General features: G+C 43.3%; 1 protein-coding gene across 1 annotated transcript in view; it reads left to right on the forward strand.

Moving 5' to 3' along the window:
* EVPL (envoplakin) overlaps positions 1 to 18,767 on the forward strand; it is a 51,857-nt gene extending 33,090 nt beyond the window's left edge. The window contains 19 exon segments of the mRNA XM_042454353.1: positions 1,244 to 1,390; positions 2,249 to 2,403; positions 6,189 to 6,286; positions 6,588 to 6,773; positions 8,632 to 8,806; positions 9,017 to 9,155; positions 9,772 to 9,965; positions 10,727 to 10,728; positions 11,030 to 11,175; positions 13,811 to 13,894; positions 14,001 to 14,111; positions 14,480 to 14,585; positions 15,979 to 16,126; positions 16,128 to 16,160; positions 16,162 to 16,337; positions 16,340 to 16,508; positions 16,510 to 17,648; positions 17,651 to 17,707; positions 17,710 to 18,767. Coding sequence (XP_042310287.1) covers positions 1,244 to 1,390; positions 2,249 to 2,403; positions 6,189 to 6,286; positions 6,588 to 6,773; positions 8,632 to 8,806; positions 9,017 to 9,155; positions 9,772 to 9,965; positions 10,727 to 10,728; positions 11,030 to 11,175; positions 13,811 to 13,894; positions 14,001 to 14,111; positions 14,480 to 14,585; positions 15,979 to 16,126; positions 16,128 to 16,160; positions 16,162 to 16,337; positions 16,340 to 16,508; positions 16,510 to 17,648; positions 17,651 to 17,707; positions 17,710 to 18,767 — 4,323 coding nt within the window.
* Positions 18,768 to 19,619: the final 852 nt, after the last annotated feature.

Here is a 19,619-nt window from a genome sequence, read left to right on the forward strand (position 1 = left end):
AGGGATACTATCTATAATACAACATGTATGCATAGAAACTCTTTCATACTTTCAGATGACTAGGCGGGCACAGTTTATATTTAAATCAATACAGTTTAGGAACTGGAACAACAGACATGACACTTCCCACCAACATTTTTCAGAATGTAGGTACAGGACAAAAGTTACTGTCTCTCCCCTATCTGCATTTTCCTCAATGAGGGTTCCCCAGTCCTCCAGCATCAAAGCCAGGAGGACATAGATTTGTAAGCTGCTCTGCCAAACTAATCTCCCTGCTATAGGCAGAACCCAACCCAGCTAATAGCCCACCCCACCTTTGCTGCTTTCCAGGCACTGTGAAAACAAAATGGTTGTAATTCATCTAGCATATCATTGGTAGGTTCTGTTTGACTCGTAGGCTCTGTTTGGCTTAGGGAAGAAACAGGTAATAAAAAATAAATTAATTATGAAATTGATCCAGTAATTTCAGGAGGAACAGTTTCCTGGCATGCCCCCTCCCTCAACTTCATTTCATTGCTTTTTAGCATGTTTACTTTGGAATGGGACCAACTGAACCAAAGTTGTATGTATAACACTGCATAGTGCACACATGTGCTAATCTCTGCTTTGTCCCATTCCCTCCCTCCCTTCCCACCCACCTACCCTAAAATAGTATGGAATATATTTTAATCCTTTAGTGTACTTTTGAATCAGTTGCCTTTCACCTAGTCATGCAAAGTCATATATAGTGGTTTGAGGGAGGAAACATCATGACTTTATAACAAGCCTGCTTCAATCCCTGCTCTTTAAAATGGTATTTAGCACTGCATCTCTCAAATAAAATGAACTGTGGGAGGAACAAGTCACTCATTCTGTACAAATGTATGGTTTTCTACTTCAATAGCAGCCCTAAGTGAGTGGCAAAGAAGGCAGGCATTTTTACAGCAACAGACATTTTGAATTCCCCCCAATACAGATTATATCTCAGAATAGACATTTCTTGGTGGGGCCTCCACTCCGATTTCTCCACCACTAACACTACTTACACACAAAGGAAAAAAAAATAATTTCCCCTCAATTACTGACTTAGCCAAAGTAAAACATTTGATTTTGTGATAAGTGAAATGGCTGAGGAATTATCCTGTCGGTTTGGTACACCTATTGTTAGGTGTGGTGGGCCCTAAGTTAAGTGTGCCTCTTCAAAGCCATGTTGTCTGTTCAAAATCTGTATGCTACTCATAAATCCTTACTTCTTCCTATCTAGAATGATGAGAAGGCTGTGAAACATGCAGAGAAGAGCATTGCTGAACTGAAAAGGAGGAGTAAGGAGATCAGTCCCTTGAAACTGCGTAGAGTCCGCCCCTCCCAGCCAGTTATGCTGGATACCATTTGTGACTGGGATTTGGGTGATGTAAGGAAATACTCCTGTCATATATGATGGAAGCAGATCCATCTGAAGTTTCTTCCTTTTCTAATCTGTCTCTTGTTGCAGTCTCTGAAAGTCTTTCTTATATCACCATGTTGATGCTGCTTCTCAGCAGGTAGTAGAAAAAGCAACTGAGAAGCACTTTGTTCCAAGTTTAGAAAAAGAATAACATGATGCCAGAGCACTGCACAAACTGAAAGATGGTAGTCATCAACATATTTGATCTACCACCTGGTTCTTCATTGCTTTGTGGATTTTTTGGGGCTTCCCACCCACCTGCAGTCCTGTCTTAGGACAACATCAAGCTAAAATGTTATAGCATTATTATTCCACTTTAATTGCCATGGCTACGTCTCGTGGAATCCTGGGATTTGCAGTTCAGGGAGTAGCATTTAGAATTCTCAAACCAAAATCTCTCAGGCCTCACTGAACTACAAACTCCAGAATTCCAGAGGAGTCAGACATAACAATTAAAATGGAATAATAGCGCTATAACCATGTGGTCTGATATTGACCTTAGTGTGGAGTGCCCCCACCAGTTGTTCCACTTAATGTGTGTTTTCATATTGCAAAGCCTGGCCAGATTTCTACAATAGAATCAGAACAGGCTATACATAAAGCTTTCTGTGTTTGTTGAAAAGTAAGCATAACCTCCTCACTTTAATATGGTTGTGCCAAATTAACCATACCTCTTTAAACAAAGCCATGGAATTCTAAGGGTTTTTGTTAAATGTCCAAACTCTGCATTGAAGTTAAAAACTTTATAACTAAAGATCCCTAAACAGTAAAACAACCAAACTAAATGAATGGGAATTGTACTCTTTTCCTTCTCCATTCTTCTAGGTGCAGCTTGAGAGGGGTGAAAAATATACTTTGAATGAGAACAGCAGCCAGGAAAACTGGGTGGTACAGAATACCCACAGAGAGAGTAAGGTAGCACCTGCTGTTTGTTTCTCCATCCCGCCTCCAGACCTAGAAGCCATAGACAGAGTGAATAGGTTTGTGAAAAGCTTTTCTTTCCCTTTTCTTTTTCCCCTTGAGTATACAGCTAATACAACAGAATCCAAAATCCACAAAAGAACGATACCATTATTGGCCAACCAAAATGCACAAAATATATCATGCATGCTTTCAAACCTCCACTGGCTTCTTTATCACATAGAAGATACTTTAAAAAATCATACAAGAGAAGAAAAGTGACTGTGTTAGTCACAGGATTACTGTATATTTGGAGCAGATGTTCAGCCTTATCATATGAGAAAAGAAAGCTGAAACAGAGCAGGAGAGTAGTGGCTTTCTCCATGCCTCTTTATATGACATTGTAGCACTTCCATTCTCTTCCTGAGGAAGACAGTCGTAAAAACGTGTCTTTGTCGTGCTGGAAGAATCAATTTGATAAAAAAACATGCTTTTATGACTGTCCCCCTTGGGAAGAGAATGGAAGTGCACAATGGCATGTAAAGAGGCACAGAAAAAGCCACTACTCTTCCCCTCTGTTTTAGCTTCCTTTTCTCATGTGGTTAGACTCAATGTTTCTGTTGTAGTTCAGTTGGTTTGGAGGGATCTCAGTGCAGGCAGAGGCCACTCCTTTCTTGGCCATGTGAGGACCAAGATGAGGGACAGTAATATTTAAACTCCCTTACAGCAGTAAAGTAACTTCTCTTGGAATCCAGGGTGTCTCCATCTTTTGTGAAGCCACAGGCCCCTTTCTTAGGCAGAGAACATTGACTTTCTTAAGAAGTCTGTGTACTATTACATCTGGAAAAACTAGGTAAAACTCAGCCAATTCAGTCTAAAAGAAAAAAGTTTTACTTTTGTTGGGGGGTAGAAACCTGAAAGAGTTAAGTCCTCCTTGGTTCCCTTTTGTTTAGGTTTCCCCTGTTGAGGCTCAATTTGAAGGGGATGGGCTTCTAAACTCAGTTTATGGGTGCTCATAATAATAATAATAATAATAATAATAATAATAATAATAATAATAATTATTTGTATACCGCCCTCTGGCAAACCAATCCGGGCGGTTAACAACAGTAAAATATAAAATATGACAATTAAAAACACTTTATCCCTCCCCCCCTTAAGACAGTATTAAATAGTATAACATATTAAAAATACAATATCAAGGATAAAAACAGCAATTAAAACTAAAAACCCTGATATCCCTCTGTTGATCCTCAACCATCTCTAAGATGGGGCCACGGGAGGAATGAGGGAATCAGGGAACCTGGGAACCTGGGCCGGGATGGTTAATCTGGAAAGGCCTGCCGGAAGAGATCCGTCTTGACCGCTTTTTTAAAGCTGTCTAATGATGTTATCTGACGGATCTCATCCGGCAGGTCGTTCCAGAGTTTGGGGGCGACAGCAGAGAATGCCCTCTGGGAGGTTGCCGCAAGCCTAGATTTTAGAGGCTGCAGTAAGTTCCTCCCAGAGGACCGGAGAGCGCGGGGAGGATTGTATGGGAGGAGGCGGTCTCTAAGATAGTTTGGACCCAAGCCATTTAGGGCTTTAAAGGTGATAACCAACACCTTGTACTGGGCCCGGAAGCTGATAGGCAGCCAGTGGAGGGACCTCAAAACCGGAGTAATGTGGTCCCTCCTAGATGTACCTGACACAAGCCTGGCTGCCATGTTTTGAACCAGCTGTAATTTCCGAGTCAAGCACAGGGGTAGCCCCATGTAGAGTGCATTACAGAAATCAAGGCGTGAGGTTACCAGTGCGTGCACAACCGTCTCGAGATCCCTTACTTCCAGAAAAGGGCGCAGCTGGCGTATCAGCCGAAGCTGATAACAGGCACTCCTGACCGTCGCATTTACCTGATTTGTCATCAGGAGCGACGAGTCAAGGAGCACCCCCAGACTGCGAACACAGTCGCTGGAGGAGAGTGTGACCCCATCCAGGACTGGAGGTTGCAACCCAATTCTTGGTTTCGGGGCCGCTACCATGAGCACCTCCGTCTTGTCTGGATTCAGTTTCAATCTGTTTTTCCTCATCCAGCCCATTACCGCCTGAAGACATTCATTGAGAGAAGAGATGCCATCGGAATTCGAGGCCGACGAACGAGATACGGAGAAATAGATTTGGGTGTCATCAGTGTACTGATAACACCCAGCACCATAACTCCGTATTATCTCACCCAGCGGCTTCATATAGATGTTAAATAACATCGGGGACAAAATAGCCCCCTGAGGAACCCCACAAGTGAGGTACCTCTTACTGGAGCTACAGTCCCCGAGTAGCACCCTCTGAGACCTGCCCGAGAGGAAGGACCGGAACCACTGCAAAGCAGTGCCCCCAATACCTAACCCCTTCAGGCGGTCCAAGAGGATGCCGTGATCTATAGTATCAAAAGCCGCTGAGAGGTCTAAGAGCACCAACAGGGTCACACTCCCCCTGTCAATGCTCAGACGCAGATCGTCGGTCAAGGCAACCATGGCAGTCTCAACCCCAAAGCCTGTCCTAAAGCCAGTTTGAAATGGGTCATAGATCTACTTAACTGTTATATTAATTCTCAACACACACATGGATACACTGTATGCATGAATGCAATCTGCTTTCATTTTTGTAACACCCTCCAAAGTGGGCTTGATACTCATAGAAATGGGGTATGTTGATGTGCGCCCTACAGTAATTGTAGAGGGAAAACTGAATCACACTAGAAACCTTTCACACCTGCAAACATGACTGAACTCTGACAATGAGATGCCCATATTTTTGTGCTGCATACATAATTATTCCCATCACCACGAACCCACCTTAAGACAGCAGTGTCCTGTGTAAGCATAATTGGGAGATATGCAGCAGGCCAGTACTCTTAAGATATCTGTTTGCATGGCAGCTATCTACTTTCCCTCCAGATCACTTATTTCAAAGCACACATTATTTGCATTCATTTATTGCTTAGTACATTCTCTGAAACAGGGATTTTAATTAGCGTTGATCTTTCAAGGTCCCTTACAAATTGTTCTTTGTTGGTTCTGCCTCGCCCACCTATGGCTCCATAGATCTATGACAACTTTCTATTTTGTACTCTTTTCAGGTATTTCCAGGAGACCACATTTAATTAAAAGCAATTTCCTAAAGTCAAATCTGATAATACCACAAGGTCTGGGGCGGGAGGTGGACAAGAGGTAGATTGGTAGCTAATAGTAAATTCTGTGCAAATTGCAATAAATAGGCAAGGGGAGGGGGGGTCCAGCCTCCAGTTGCACAACAACAGGAAAGAAAACTGCAAGAAAAAAAAATATGTTCCAAGAGGGGTTTTGCCAATTAATTACAAGGCTTGTTGTCATGAGTGAACCACACTGACTTAGGGAACAAAAGGTGGTTGAAAATAAGTTTCTCTGGTGCCTGAGCAGTGTGCTTCTTTGTGGCTGTGCGTGCTTCAGATAAATGTCCAGAGCAAAGCTGATATAGTAGGCCAATTGGCAAGTCATAAGATTACTACACACAGATGTTATTTTAGCAGTACTGTAATAGAAGTTGCCATGGAGGAGCAGCCCTCTTCATCCTGAAGCAGTGGATATACAAAGCCTCATTTGTAGAGAACTGTTCTATGTACACTATGTACCAAGTGTGAAGTAGTATAGCTATTCTGTGTTAACTACCGTTTTGGGGAGAGGTGGGCAGAAATTCTGTTTATTCTTTTTTTACAAATTAATCTAGACTGAAAGTTAGTCTCATGTCTCACTAAAAAAACATATTTTTCTAAGTATAGTTTGTATACACAGTGGGTGTGGTAGGAAAACCATATACTCTAAACAAAGTTCACACTGTTTGTTGTGCTTAGGTTGGAAGGTGAGCTGAACATGGTAAAACAGAAGAGAGCTACAGCCCAGAACACATTAAGGAGCAACCAGAAGGGACCTGTTAGAGCAAGTAATCAGGGTACGTTAGCATTTTGGCTGCTTTCTAGCTGGAAGTTACAACCTCACTGTAGTGTGACTGGATTGCTAAAGTTGCTAATATCCCCACAAGCCTTCAAAGATGTCTCAAGTGTCCTGGGGAAGGATAAAGCTTTCAGAACTGATGGGAAAGATGGAAGGATTTATGCATTGTAATTATGTTTATTAATAAATTAAACCTCATGGGCAAATTTGTTTTATACGAAATTTAAAAGTCCTGCTTACTATATTTAACTTGGATCTCATCAACTCCCTTTGATGGTCAATTTTTCTTGTCATTACAGCTCCCATCAGAACCTCCACTGTGGTCCAGGATGACTCCCAAGCTGACCAGTTGCTTCATAAGCTGGAGAAAATTGATGGCGGCCTGGGCCAGGTCAAGAAGGAGACTTATAGCCGCCTGAGGACTCCACTGAACCACAGTGACCCTATAGAGGACCTTACTAAACGGATCAGAGACCAGGAAGCAAGTGCTGGGGGAATCTGCATTGCTCACTTAACTATAATAGCTTCCTCTCATACTTTGTCCCAAGATGAGATGTTTATACTTTGTGGGAATCAACACCTCTATAAGTGAAATGACAGAGATTTCTGCTGGTGTTGGTACTAGTAGTCTTGCTATGATCACAGATCCAACTTGGGTGAACAAATTTACTGACACTCCTGGTAAAGAAAGAGGAGCAGAGAAAAGTTTTGTTATCAACTCTTGTAGTTGTGTATTTAAAATTAAATTCCCGTCTTTCCCATACAGTATATAACCTACTGTACTGTTAAACAGTGGAATAGACTGCCTCAGGGTGGGGATGGATTCATAGAAACAGAGAATCGTAGAGTTGGAAGAGACCACAAGGGCCATCCAGTCCAACCACCTGCCATGCAGGAAATCCAAATCAAAGCATCCCTGACAGATGGCCATCCAGCCTCTGTTTAAAGACCTCCAAGAAAGGACACTCCACTACATTCTGGGTGTGTGTTCCACTGTCGAACAGCCCTTACTGTCAGGAAGTTCCTCCTAATGTTGAGGTGGAATCTCTTTTCCTGGAGCTTGCATCCATTGTTCTGGATCCTGTTCTCTGGAGCAGTAGAAAACAAGTTTGCTCCCTCTTCAATATGACATCCCTTCAAATATTTAAACAGGGCTATCATATCACCTCTTAACCTTCCTTTCTACAGGCTAAACATCCCCAGCTCCCTAAGTCATTCCTCATAGGACATGGTTTCCAAACTCTTCACCATTTTAGTTGCCCTCCTTTGAACATGCTCCAGTTTCTCAATGTCCTTTTTGAATTGTGGTGCCCAGAACTGGACACAATATTCCAGTGGGGCCTGATCAAAGCAGAATATAGTGTCACTATTACTTCCCTTGATCTAGATACTATACTTTTATTGATGCAGCCTAAAATTGCATTGGCCTTTTAGCTGCTGCATCACGCTGTTGACTCATGTTCAACTTGTGGTCTACTTGGACCCAGATCCCTTTCACACGTAGTCTCGTACAGCCAGGTCTCCCCCATCCTATATCTGTGCATTGTATTTTTCCACCCTAAGTGTAGTACCTTACATTTCTATGTGTTGAATTTCATTTTGTTAGCTTTGGCCCAGCATTCTAGTCTATTCAGGTCATTTTGAATTTTGATCCTGTCCTCTGGAGTATTAGCTATTCCTCCTAATTCGGTGTTGTCTGCAAATTTGATGAGTATGCCCTCAATTCTGTCATCCAAGTCACTGATAAAGATGTTGAGTAATTCTGCCTTTTCTCTGTCCCGTTAGCATTTTGCCATCTTCTCCACGCAGTGGCCCTACCATTTCCGACTTCTTCCTTTTGCTGCAGACATACCCAAAAAAGCCTTTTTTATTGTTTTTAATCTCTCTAGCAAGCCTAAATTCATTCTGCGCTTTAGCTTTTCTGACTTTATCCCTGCACGTGTCTGCTATTTGTTTGAATTCCTTTTTCGTGATTTCATCCCTTTTTCCATTTCTTATACATGTTCCGTTTAAAACTTAGCTCAATTGAAAGTTCCTTAGTCATCCATCCTGGTTTCTTGAGACACCTCCCATTTTTCTTTCTCACTAGAACTGCTTGAAATTCTGTCTTCAGTATCTCCCTTTTGAGAAAGTCCCATCCATCCTGAACTCCCTTCTCTTTTAGTATTTCTGACCACGGGATCACCCTCAATACTTCTCTAAGTTTACTGAAATCTGCTCTTCTAAAGTCTAGAATGTATCTCCAACTGAAATCAGCATTATGATCTCTCAGTAGATAACTGTTGCATTGAACCTAATTGATTGGTTTTAAGAGAAGTACTGTATTGCCTTTTTATCAGGAAGCGACAAGAAGACTTCAAGGCATCGGAGCAGAGAAAGAGACTGCTCAGAAGGAGTGTGAGGCCTATCTTTCAAAGAAGACTGCCAGCACCACCGCCTCTCAGCTCCCTGTGATGCTCAACAACATCAAGAACAAATACAGTGATGTTAAGGTGCTCTCGGGACTCTATGAGGAAAAGTAAGTGACATCAGCAAGACTTGCTACCGGAGAATAGTAATGAGTGAATGGAATATGGAGGAAGCATCCTCCCCAACATTTCTGTGAAATCTTGAGAGTTTTGGCTTGAATGATAAAAGAGAACAGCGTTTTGTTCTAGCGTGGTGTTGCAGAAAACAGTTCTGAAGTGAAATGTTGCCTTTTGTTTTTACGATGTCTCCCCACCCTTAGAGCCAAAGCAGGCCTGAACCTGGAGAATCAGATAGAGAACACGGACAAAATCATCAGCAACTTTGAAGCCAAATTATCTCATGATGGCACCATCCCAGCCTCACCCAATGCACTGAAGGATCGTGCCAATGAACTTCAGGTGAGAGATCTTTCGAGTCAGAAGAACTCCAAGTACATCTGGGTAGTCCAATCTTACCTTTCTCATCACAGGAAACAAGAGGATATTTGTTATGGGAGGTAGGATTAAAGATGAGTGCAACAGGCCAGCAACAGCCCGGTCGTTCTGATGAAGGGACATGTGGAAGGAAGTGGTCCCAATCCAGTATGCATTCACTTCCCTTCATTAACAGAGCAGGGGTCATGTGATAAAGTCCTTGTTCTTTCCCCACAGCCTGTCTGTACCTCACTGGGTGATCTTTGAAAAAATATCCTTCATGATCTCTGAGCCTCCCCACCCGCATCCCATCTCCCTTTAATTTCTTCCTTCTGCGCTTTTCTTTCCTTAACTCTAACTAGTTCTCTCTTCCACTTTACAGCCAGCAGACATCTTCACATGTTCAATTTAATAAAATCCAATGAAACTATTTATTTGTGCTTTGTTTCTCCTGCACATCCTGTAAGACAAATTAATTAATTAAAATATGGAGGTATGGTTTGTGTGGAAGGGAGCAAGCTGGGGAAACAACTGTGTTAAGATTTATTTATCTATTGAAACAAAATTACTCTTCCAAATTGTGTGCCTCTTCCCCTTGTAGAAACTGAAGCGAGATTTAATAAAGCAGGAGGACTGTTTGCTAAAGCTAAACCGAAGTCTCAAGGATGCAGAACATTGCTGCAGTGCGGTGCAGAACAATTTCCAGGAGTACTGCCCAGATCTGCCCAGGCAGAAAAAGGAGGTCCAGCTGCTTAATGACCGATATCATGCTGTTGCTGACCAACTGGATCACAGGTGGGAAGCCCAACCATCTCCAGTGGTAGATGTGGCTAGTAAAAGAAAACCAGCTCTTCCCATGAATTCACACCCTTGTGATTTGGATTTGTCATTTTTCCTTTCCCTGCACGATCCCATTGCAACCAGCACTTGGAAACCATCTATGTGGAGCCAAGAGAGAATGTGTTGTGTATCTTGGAAAAGTTCCTTTTGAATATGCTGCTTTTCATATTCAGCCAGGTTAAGGAAGAGCTTTGAAATCGCCAGACTATGGCTGGCATCCTGAAAGTGAAACACACTTATCCTCCAACTGTCCAAATTTGGCAAGAACAGTCCTGATAATCCTTTGTCATTTCCTTTCAGTTGTTTTAAAAAGTCCCAGTTTCTCTCACCCCTTTGGCCTGTGCTAAATTAAAGGCTACAAATGGAGTTCAAAGTGCAAGATTTTTTGCCAATTAACTCAGTGGGGGCGGCGGGGGGGGGGATGTTGTAACTTGTTCTTCCTTAGTCTACATATCCGGTTTTCAGATATGAAATGTGGAGGGTATGATAACGTTATGCCTGCATATGCCATGGCGTTATTGTTGTGACAGATAGAGGGATCCGGCATCTCCATCTGCTCTGAGCCATCTAACTTTTTTCTGTCTGGAGATCTCCATGAACAGCCATTCATGGTTGGGAGAGGACAAGGGTCAACGAGGCAAACAGGGCTCTCTATCTGTAGCTGCCCATAGGAAGAAGTAGTCATCCTCAGATCAGATCTCCCAGAAGTCCCCCAGAGGTCCAGGAGGTGTTTTTTTGTTGGAATGGAGCTGGCTACCTGGCTGCCCCCTGCCCCATCTTCACCTGGCTGCTAAATGGCCATGGAACAGCAGCTTGTAGACAGGTAGGGTGCCCTGTGGTGAGGGCAGACAAGATGTAACTACTCCTGGAGGAACTTTACAGTCTGCCATTGTGATGCAGGATATCGGTTAGCATCTAATTTGAACCGCGAAATGCAGAAGGAAAAGGGACTTTCTCTGAGGAAATCTTCTCTGTAACATCTCTTCTAAGTTCTTTCTAAACTGTGCCCACGCATCCAGAAGAAGACACTCCGAACACCAGCCTCACCTACCACAGTTCCAAATGCAAATGAGAATCTGATGTTCTGGCTCAACAATCTCCTAAGTACCAAGTTAAGACCACAGATGGCCCCAGTCAGATCAACTACAAGCTCCAGGCGCAGAAGGTGAGAATTGTGCTACCTTCAGTCATCAAAGGATGATATCACATGACGGGTTTTGCAGCTCCAATCCAAAGTCACTCCTGGTCAAACCATGTGAATTCACCTTAAAACATGACAGATCACACGTGATTGCCTTCTATGGGGCGTATTTCTGAGCCACATCCAAAGTCAATCCAAAGTGGCTCCTGATTTTGTGAATTCGGTAACAAGCGAATTCACAAAAATTGTTTCCAAGCCCACTTCGATTTCAATCCGAATTGGTCTGGTGTGGAATGCAACTTTGCTTCTGTCCTGGACACCCCCACCCCCAAACCTCCAAGGTGCAAATTCCCATGATGCAGTGCTGCAGTTTTGTTCCATGCTTCTAGTGTCCCTCCTTCAAGAACAGAGGCTGCATAATATTTTAATAATAATAATAATAATAATATAATAATATAATAATAATAGTTTCTTTCCTGCCTCTCCTCAAGGCTCGAGGCAGGGTACCCAAAAGTAGATCAAGGCACCCTGCCTCCAGTCTTGAGAAGAGGCAGGAAGAAGTTATTATTATAATATAATAATATAATAAGAATAATAAATTCTTTAATAATAAAAACAATTTATTTCCTGCCCTCCTCGAGGCAAGGATCCAAAGGAGGAAGACACTGCAAAATAATAATAATAATAATAATAATAATAATAATATAATAATACAGTGGGATCCTCGTATACGCGGGGATCCGTTCTGGACCCCCGCGTATACCAAAATCTACGTATGCTCAAAGCACTATTCTGTCCAATGGGCGCGCGCATCCTTCCTCCTCTTTCCCCCTCCTCCTACTTCCCTCCTCTCTCCCTCCCTCCCTCCCCCCTACCTACCTAAAACTAACCTTCCCCCCTCCCTCCCTCCTTACCTGGTCGCCCGCCGCCGCTCCCGCCCCGCTGCCCCCCTCTGCCGCCGCCACCCGCCGCTGTAAGTGGCCCGATGCAGCCTGGAGGTCTCTTGGCCTCCAGAAGCAGCACCCACCGTTTTGTGGCGGCGGAGCCGAGGCCGCGGAGAAGAGGCTTGGCCCGTCCTCCTCGCGCCTCGGCTCCGCCACCCAAAATGCGCTGCTGCTCCTACAAGCTCCAACTCACCTCTCTTAAGAACCACCAGAAGACAGGGCCCCGTTCTCCCTGGTCGCGCCGCTAGGAAAGCCGGCTGCAGCCTGGAAGACAAGGGCCTCCAGCCGCAGCCGGCTCTCCTTCGGCGGCAGCGACCAGGAGAAAGGGGCCTGGCCTCGTCCTCCTGGTCGCTGCCGCTGAGAAGAGCCGCTGCACGCTGGAGGAACAAGGGGCCAGGCCTCGTCCTCCTGGTCACCGCCTCTCTTAAAGACCGGCTGCAGCTTGTAGGAAGTTAGGAAGGAGGGGGAAAGAGGAGGGGAGGAGAGGAACAACTTCCGGGTTTGCCATGCGCGTATGCTCAAATACGCGTATGGCAAATCCGACGTATAGGGAGGTTCGACTGTAATAATAATTTATTATTTTGCTGAGGCATCAGAGCTCTCTGGCAGAGAAGGCTCAATGTCTCACGACACTACAGTTCCCAAAATTCCATAGCAATGAGCCAAGACAGTTAAAGTGGAGTCAAACCGGATTATTTCCCCAGTGCAGGAGAAACCTAAGAGAAGGCAACTGTTATAAAGGGAAGGAGAGTGGATTGGATTCTGAGAGGTGGTATTTTAGGGAGCATGGTGAATAAGGGAAACCGGATCATTTCTGCACTTCTCCAAAATAGGTCTCCTTCAGATCCAAAGGATTTACTTCCAAGTAAAGCTGCAGCTTCTACACTGATTATTTTGCAGTGAAAGACATTTTTTATTAATAATAATAATAATAATTCCTCAATAATAATAATAAATGGATGGGGGCTCTGACACGGAGGACCCGTTTGGATTCGGCTGCCAGGGATAGGAAAATAGAAGGGAGAAAGAAAGGTGAAGCTGTCATTCACATGAGGCTAACATTCACGTGAAAGTGGAACCAGGAAGTGCCCCCCCCTTTTCACCCCGGAAGTGCAAAGGTTCATGATGCGTTCAGAGCCCCACTGTGCATGCGCAAGGATGCCAATTTGCATTGGTGAATCCACATGTTATGTACTGATGTGATAATTTATTTTGCACTCACTTCGCTTTGCCTCAGGTATGACCACAATTCCGCTCTTCATGTGAGATAATTAATCACGTGAATTGCCTTGGATTGGAATTGACTCTGCTTCCCCTTCCCTTCAGATTTGCTTTGGATTTTAGTTCATATTTCACGTGTGATAAACTCCAAAGAGATGGAAGACTGGAATAACTAATTAAACCTTACCAGCTATGTGTTATTTGGTCCCTCACCCAAACAAGGCTCAACAAATTAATGTGTTGGTTGACAGGCACTTAGGAACAGTTTGGAAATAACTAGTTAAGTTTAATTAGTTGTATACTAATCTATTTTCCTCCTTCCAACAAAGCTTAACAAGTAGAGAACTAAAGCAAAAACCCTATTCAGGCAGGGATGTTATAATTTTTGTTGTTTATAATAAACATATACTGGTGCTTTACAAATGAATAATACTAATGAGTAATTATCCAGCAAAGGACTGGATCCTGATTCTCCATTTCTGTTTCCACTGCAGAGACTGGCAGACGAAGTCCAGAGTAAAGAGTCTGACAAGAATTCTGTTGTCAACTTGTCCAAGAATGTGCAGTCTGTCCTCAATGTATGTTGCAGTGTTCTGTGTATTTTTCTACTTCCACTTAATGAACCATTCTATTCTTCTCTGATTTTTCTTTCATTCATTATTTCATTTATTTGAAAAAAAATAGGATTATGAACTTCAGGCAGGAAAATATCGGTCTTCTCTGGATCCCTCTTTGACTGCTTCCTCTGCCAAACGCCTTCGTGTGACCCCACTTCAAGACAGCATCCAGGCTGAGGTGAGAACATGATCCAACTTTATTTATATAAAATTTCCCACGTCTTCTAATAAACCAAGTCCCATGACTCTGAAACAGTTTTTAAAATGTCAAAACAGCAACAACCCCTTTAAAAGTATCAATTGCTTTGGGGAGAAAACCCAGTAAAACATTAAGACCTCTCCCACCCACACCCAAAAAACAGCGCCCATGCCTATATTCAAGCCAATGGGGCAAACTCCCATTTTCACAAGGGGGTCCTGAACGGATCCCCGTGAAAAAGGAGGGGTGACTGTAGTTGTCTTAAAATGGGGGGGGGGGGGGATTACAGCATTTCATAGAAAGAAGTACCATGTTGTCTGAATAATGTTTGTGCTTATTCTACTTAGGAAAACAATGTGACAAAGCTCTATACAGAGACAGCTGCTGAAAACAAAGAGCAGCTCAGCCGGCTGGAATTTGCAAAGAAAGTTTTGGATAAGGTATTTGTCGGAGGCCTAAATGGAAAAAACAATAAATTCCAGATTTGGTATCTCAAGGGAGTAAGGATGATCTCTTGATTCTTTCCTTTTTGTTTCATATAAAAACATGTCAAAAAGTTACTTCAAAGTGCTATCACACAACCACACCCTAATGATTTTGTCATTTGAATTCAACATACGGTACAAGGATGTCTTAGAAAAAAATCCTACCAGAGTGTGCACCAGTTTCCTACCTTTTGGTCTTCACCATTATTTGTTGGCAAATAGCACCTGAATCCTTAAACATTTAATGTAGAAGGTGGTATCCCCAGCTCACTGGCCCAATTCATTTATTTTGTTTGCTTCATTTATATCCTGTCTTTCTCCCAAGAAGGGACCCAAAATGGGTCACAACAAGTTACAACTGTGTATACATACATGACACAATTAAAATTGGAAAAGCTTGGAAAAGGAGGGATGAGGAGACAGTTAGCAATGTTTTGGCTTCTCTGACAAGTCCCAGTTGGAATGGGGGGGAGGGGGGAGTGATCATTTGGCAATGGATTTTCTATGAAGAAAAAAAGCCTAAATGTTTAGGAAACTGCTGTAGCCTCTCCTAGCTTGTCTATTTTTCTTCCTAACTTTTGCAATATTCGATGTTGCTGGGCTGCATGAATATGGAGGATATGGACTCCTGGCCATAAAAACAAGGCACCTGAACTTTGCGTTGAATCCTTCCATATGTGAAGCAAGGTTGGAGGTGAAGCTTCCCCCCTTCCTTTCTGTCCTGATCATTGGAGGTGACTAGCATTTGCCCACTCACAGCATGTCCATTGACCAACCCGACCTCCCCAAACACCATACAAGCACTATTGAACTTTCACGCTGAAATCATAGTGAAACAGAGGCAGAAAGGGGATCTAACTGATTTTTTTGTGATGGTATAAAGAGGCACTTTTAAACAAGAGAAAACAAGAAAAGAACAAAAACACACAACATAATGTGGTCCCCCTTCCAGAGGCATTAATTATCTGACTGTGATTCCACTTTACTTGCACATGCAATAAGGCCATATTCTGCTGATAGTGTCAGAAGCAGCATTGAGCATACAGCAACATGTGCTTGGATTTATGCACTGGCCTTGTGATTTGTGGATGCGCACTGCAGTTGGTCACTGCCATTTGTTATGCAATGTTGCTTTTTCGGCATGGGAGTTGTGTAGTGCTAGTGCCATTGTATTCCGCATGCAGATAATTACACTGCACTGGGGGGGTGTTGGATTGCAGCCTCGGAGAGTGTGACATCCAAAAATAACTTTTCCAAGTTTTGATACTACAGTTCAACATGCTCACAATATTTTTGTAAAAAATTTGCCTCCTTTTTTACTTTCTTTTTTTTTTCTTTTTTTTCTGCAGAAGGAAGTAAAGAGGCAGTACAGGTGACATATGAGCAGACTCAACAGTCTCAGAAAATGGGCAGATTGGAGAGAGAACCGGAAGCCCTGAAATCTCAGCTGGAAGAGGAACGGAGCAAGAAGGCCAGGGTTCAGGAGGAACTGGAAGAACAGAGACACAAACCTGATGCTAAAGACTCAGCGGCCGATTGAAAGGTAGGGAGAAAGAAGTGATTGAGTACTACAGAGATCCAACTCTTGAGAGTGATCTCTCTAAAATATCTCGTCAAAGAGAATGAAAAGAATAAAAGAAAGACCTACTGGCAGATATGAGATAATGACAGCAAGACCTCCAAATGGAGAAAACAGGAAGCCTTGAAATGTCAGCTCTTACTAAGAAGTTACTAAAATAGAGAAAGATCCAAACCTAGAGCCCAAGCAGCCAGACTCCAAGAAGAACAGGCACCTCCAAGAGAATTCAAATTCCATCTCCGAACTGAACGCTCAGAAAGAGCTTCACTTGCTAGAGCAGAGGACCAACAATCCGAAGAAATTGGTGGTAAAAGGTGGTCAAGCTGGAGAAGGACCCAGAGATGCTCAAAGCCATCAGGACACTGCAGATGCAAATTGAGAAGACATTTTCAAAGGAAATCAGTTGTGGATACAATAGGGAAGTGAAAAGCAGAATTGAAGATCTTGAAAAGCTAATTGAAACAGCGGAGCCGAAGGTCATTGTGAAAGAGGTCAAACAGGTGGAGCAAGACCCAGAGCTTTTAAAGGAGTCTTCCAAGCTTCAAACTCTTATTAATGAGGAGAGGAACAAAAATGAATTGTTAGCAAGTGAGCTGACAAAACTGCAGAGCACATACAGTGCTCTAGAGAAGCAAAAGCCTAAAGTGGAAGTTAAGGAAAGAGTCAATGAGATATTTTGTGTTGACCCAGAAACTGAAGAGGAGATTGCACGTTTGAAGAGAGAACTCCAAGAAGCTACAAGAAAAAGGACAATGATTGGCCAGGAAGTGGAAACAGCCTTAAATGAGTTGAAAGTTCTTAAGTCACAGCCACCTACAGTGGAGTTTCAAGAGATCATCCAAGAGGTGGTGAAGATGGAGAAAAGCCCAGAGATACTAAGAGAAATAGACAGGTTGAAGCAACAGCTGAATGACCTTGTGAATATGAATGGCAGGTCCCAAGAACAGCTGATTAGGCTTCAGGGAGAAAGGGATGAGTGGAAGAGAGAAAGATCCAAAGTCGAAACCAAGCTGGTTACCAAGGAGGTTGTCCGATATGAGAAAGACCCTCTATTAGAAAGAGAAGCTGAACGGCTCCGCCAAGAAGTACGTAATGCATCGCAGAAGAGGAGAGCAACTGAAGATGCCATCTATGACCTCCAGAATAAGTATATGCTTCTAGAGAGGAGGAAGCCTGAGGAAAAAGTGGTGGTCCAGGAGGTCATTCTTACACAGAGAGACCCAAAGCTCAGAGATGAGCATAACAGGCTCAGCAAGAGCTTGGATGATGAGGTCAGCAGCCGCCGACGCCTGGAACGTGAGGTTCAACAGCTTCGGGCAGCTGTGGAAGAGAAAGAGAAACTGCTTAATTTCCAAGATGACAGAAACAAAAGGCTTGCTTTGGAAAAAGAGATAAGGCAAATCACCTTAAGGATAAAGGAAATTGAGGAAAGCCCCACCCCAGTTCAAGAAAAAATATCACGGAAGAAGTGGTCAAGCTTGAGAAAGATCCAGTTCTTGAGCAGTCCAGTACTAATTACGAATTGATCTGGATAATGAGAAGGCTCAAGTATTGAGCTTGCAGAGGGAGTGCAAGAACCTCCAAGCCCAAATTGATGCTTTGCAAAAAACAAAGTCCCAGGAAAAAACTATCTACAAAGAAGTCATTAGAGTGGAAAAGGACAGAGTGCTAGAAAATGAGCGAGCACGTCTCTGGGATCTGCTAAGCAGGGAACGAACTGCCCGGCAAAATGCAGAAGAGGATATTAGGCGTCTCAAGGAAAAAATTGAGAGAGCAGAAGGAATGAAGAAGACATGGTCCAGAGAAGAAGCTGAACTTCAGGAAGCTCTGAATGTGACAATGCTAGAAAAAGCTAATTTGGAGGATGAATTAAGTGAATTGGAAAGGCAGCAGCAACAGAAGATCCTCTTTCTTAGAGAACAGACCAAGCTCCTGAACCAAAGGACAGAGAATGATCGACAAAAGAAGATGCAACTTGTTCAAGAACTTTCTCGCCTTGAATCGGACATACTTACAGAGAAGGATCAGATTTATGAAAAGGAGAGGAATATCCGGGAACTCCAATCCAGAGTAAATAAAGAAGAACTGAACAATGAAACCCAGATGAGAGAAACAAATCTTTCCACCAAGATCTCTATTCTGGACCCAGAGACAGGCAAGGATGTATCACCCTATGAGGCCTACAAAAGAGGCATGATAGACAGGGATCAGTATATCCAGCTGCAAGAATTAGAATGTGACTGGGAGGAAATCACAACCCTGGGACCTAAGGGAGATATTTCTGTTCTCCTTGACAAGAAGAGTGGAAAACAGTACTCCATTGATGATGCTCTGCGGTTCAGAAGGATTACAAAAGAAGAATACCAGCTCTATAAGGAAGGCAGAATTCCCATTTCTGAGTTTGCTCTGCTGGTAGCAGGAGAAACCAAGCAGAATGCATCCCTCTCTCTTGGCTCAATCATCTCCAAGTCTCCAGTTACATCACCTGCTTTCCAACAAAAGCAGAGCTTCTTCCCTCCTGGCCCACCAATGACTTTCTGTGATGATACTTTCCCCATTGCTGGAGTGTAGTGACACTTCCTATTCTCCACTACCCACTGATGACCCCCTCCACTCGGCTCCCAGCTGCACTCGCTAAACGTCGTTACACTACCCGGGCCCACATCGTACCACATTCACGCCATGAACACCCACGGTAACTAACTCACACACAACCTGTCTACAGCCCCGAAGCCAGCTGGGCTTATCTGAAGCTTTCAAAAACAGGGAACCAAGCTGAGGATAACCCAGCTGGCATCAGACTGTATACGGGTTGTTTCACCCAGCCATGGCCTGAATGCAATAACACCTATTTTAAAAATTAACACATTGCACCTTTCTCCCCCTCAGGGATAAGGCCCTTTAAGTCAATGGGCTAATTTCCAATGACAAAGGAGTCTTAATCCTTATAGTACCCAAAAACTACATATGAGGAAACCTAATGTTGGCCTTACCCATATTCTTAGGGCTATGCAAGCATTTCAAATGGAACCCATTTTGTTTAGAAGCAAGCAGAGCTCCCTCTCCTTTTGTTTGGGGATTCATATGTCCACCTTTCATAGTTTCTTAGCCAAGTCTTTCAAACTTTCTCCCTAGGCTACCTTTACCCGCTACTACAGGGTCTTTGTGAGCTTCTGTCATTCCCAACAGGAGTATCCCAGAGACCGAAGCCCAGAGAACTTCTCATAAGAAACAGGGAGCCATCAAATAGCGACTTTGGCCTTGCTAGAGCCTTTGGTGTTCCCCTGCGTACTTATACACATGATTGGTAAGCTTGTCTGTTTGTCTCTCTCTCCCGCCTCTCTTGCCAGTATATGCCCAGGTTAGTAACTGAGGGGCTTTATAAATTATTTCCAAGTACATCACAGTGGGTATGGTTCAAGG

The sequence above is a fragment of the Sceloporus undulatus genome, chromosome 2, assembly GCF_019175285.1.
Source record: "Sceloporus undulatus isolate JIND9_A2432 ecotype Alabama chromosome 2, SceUnd_v1.1, whole genome shotgun sequence".
Taxonomy (NCBI): Eukaryota; Metazoa; Chordata; class Lepidosauria; order Squamata; family Phrynosomatidae; genus Sceloporus; species Sceloporus undulatus.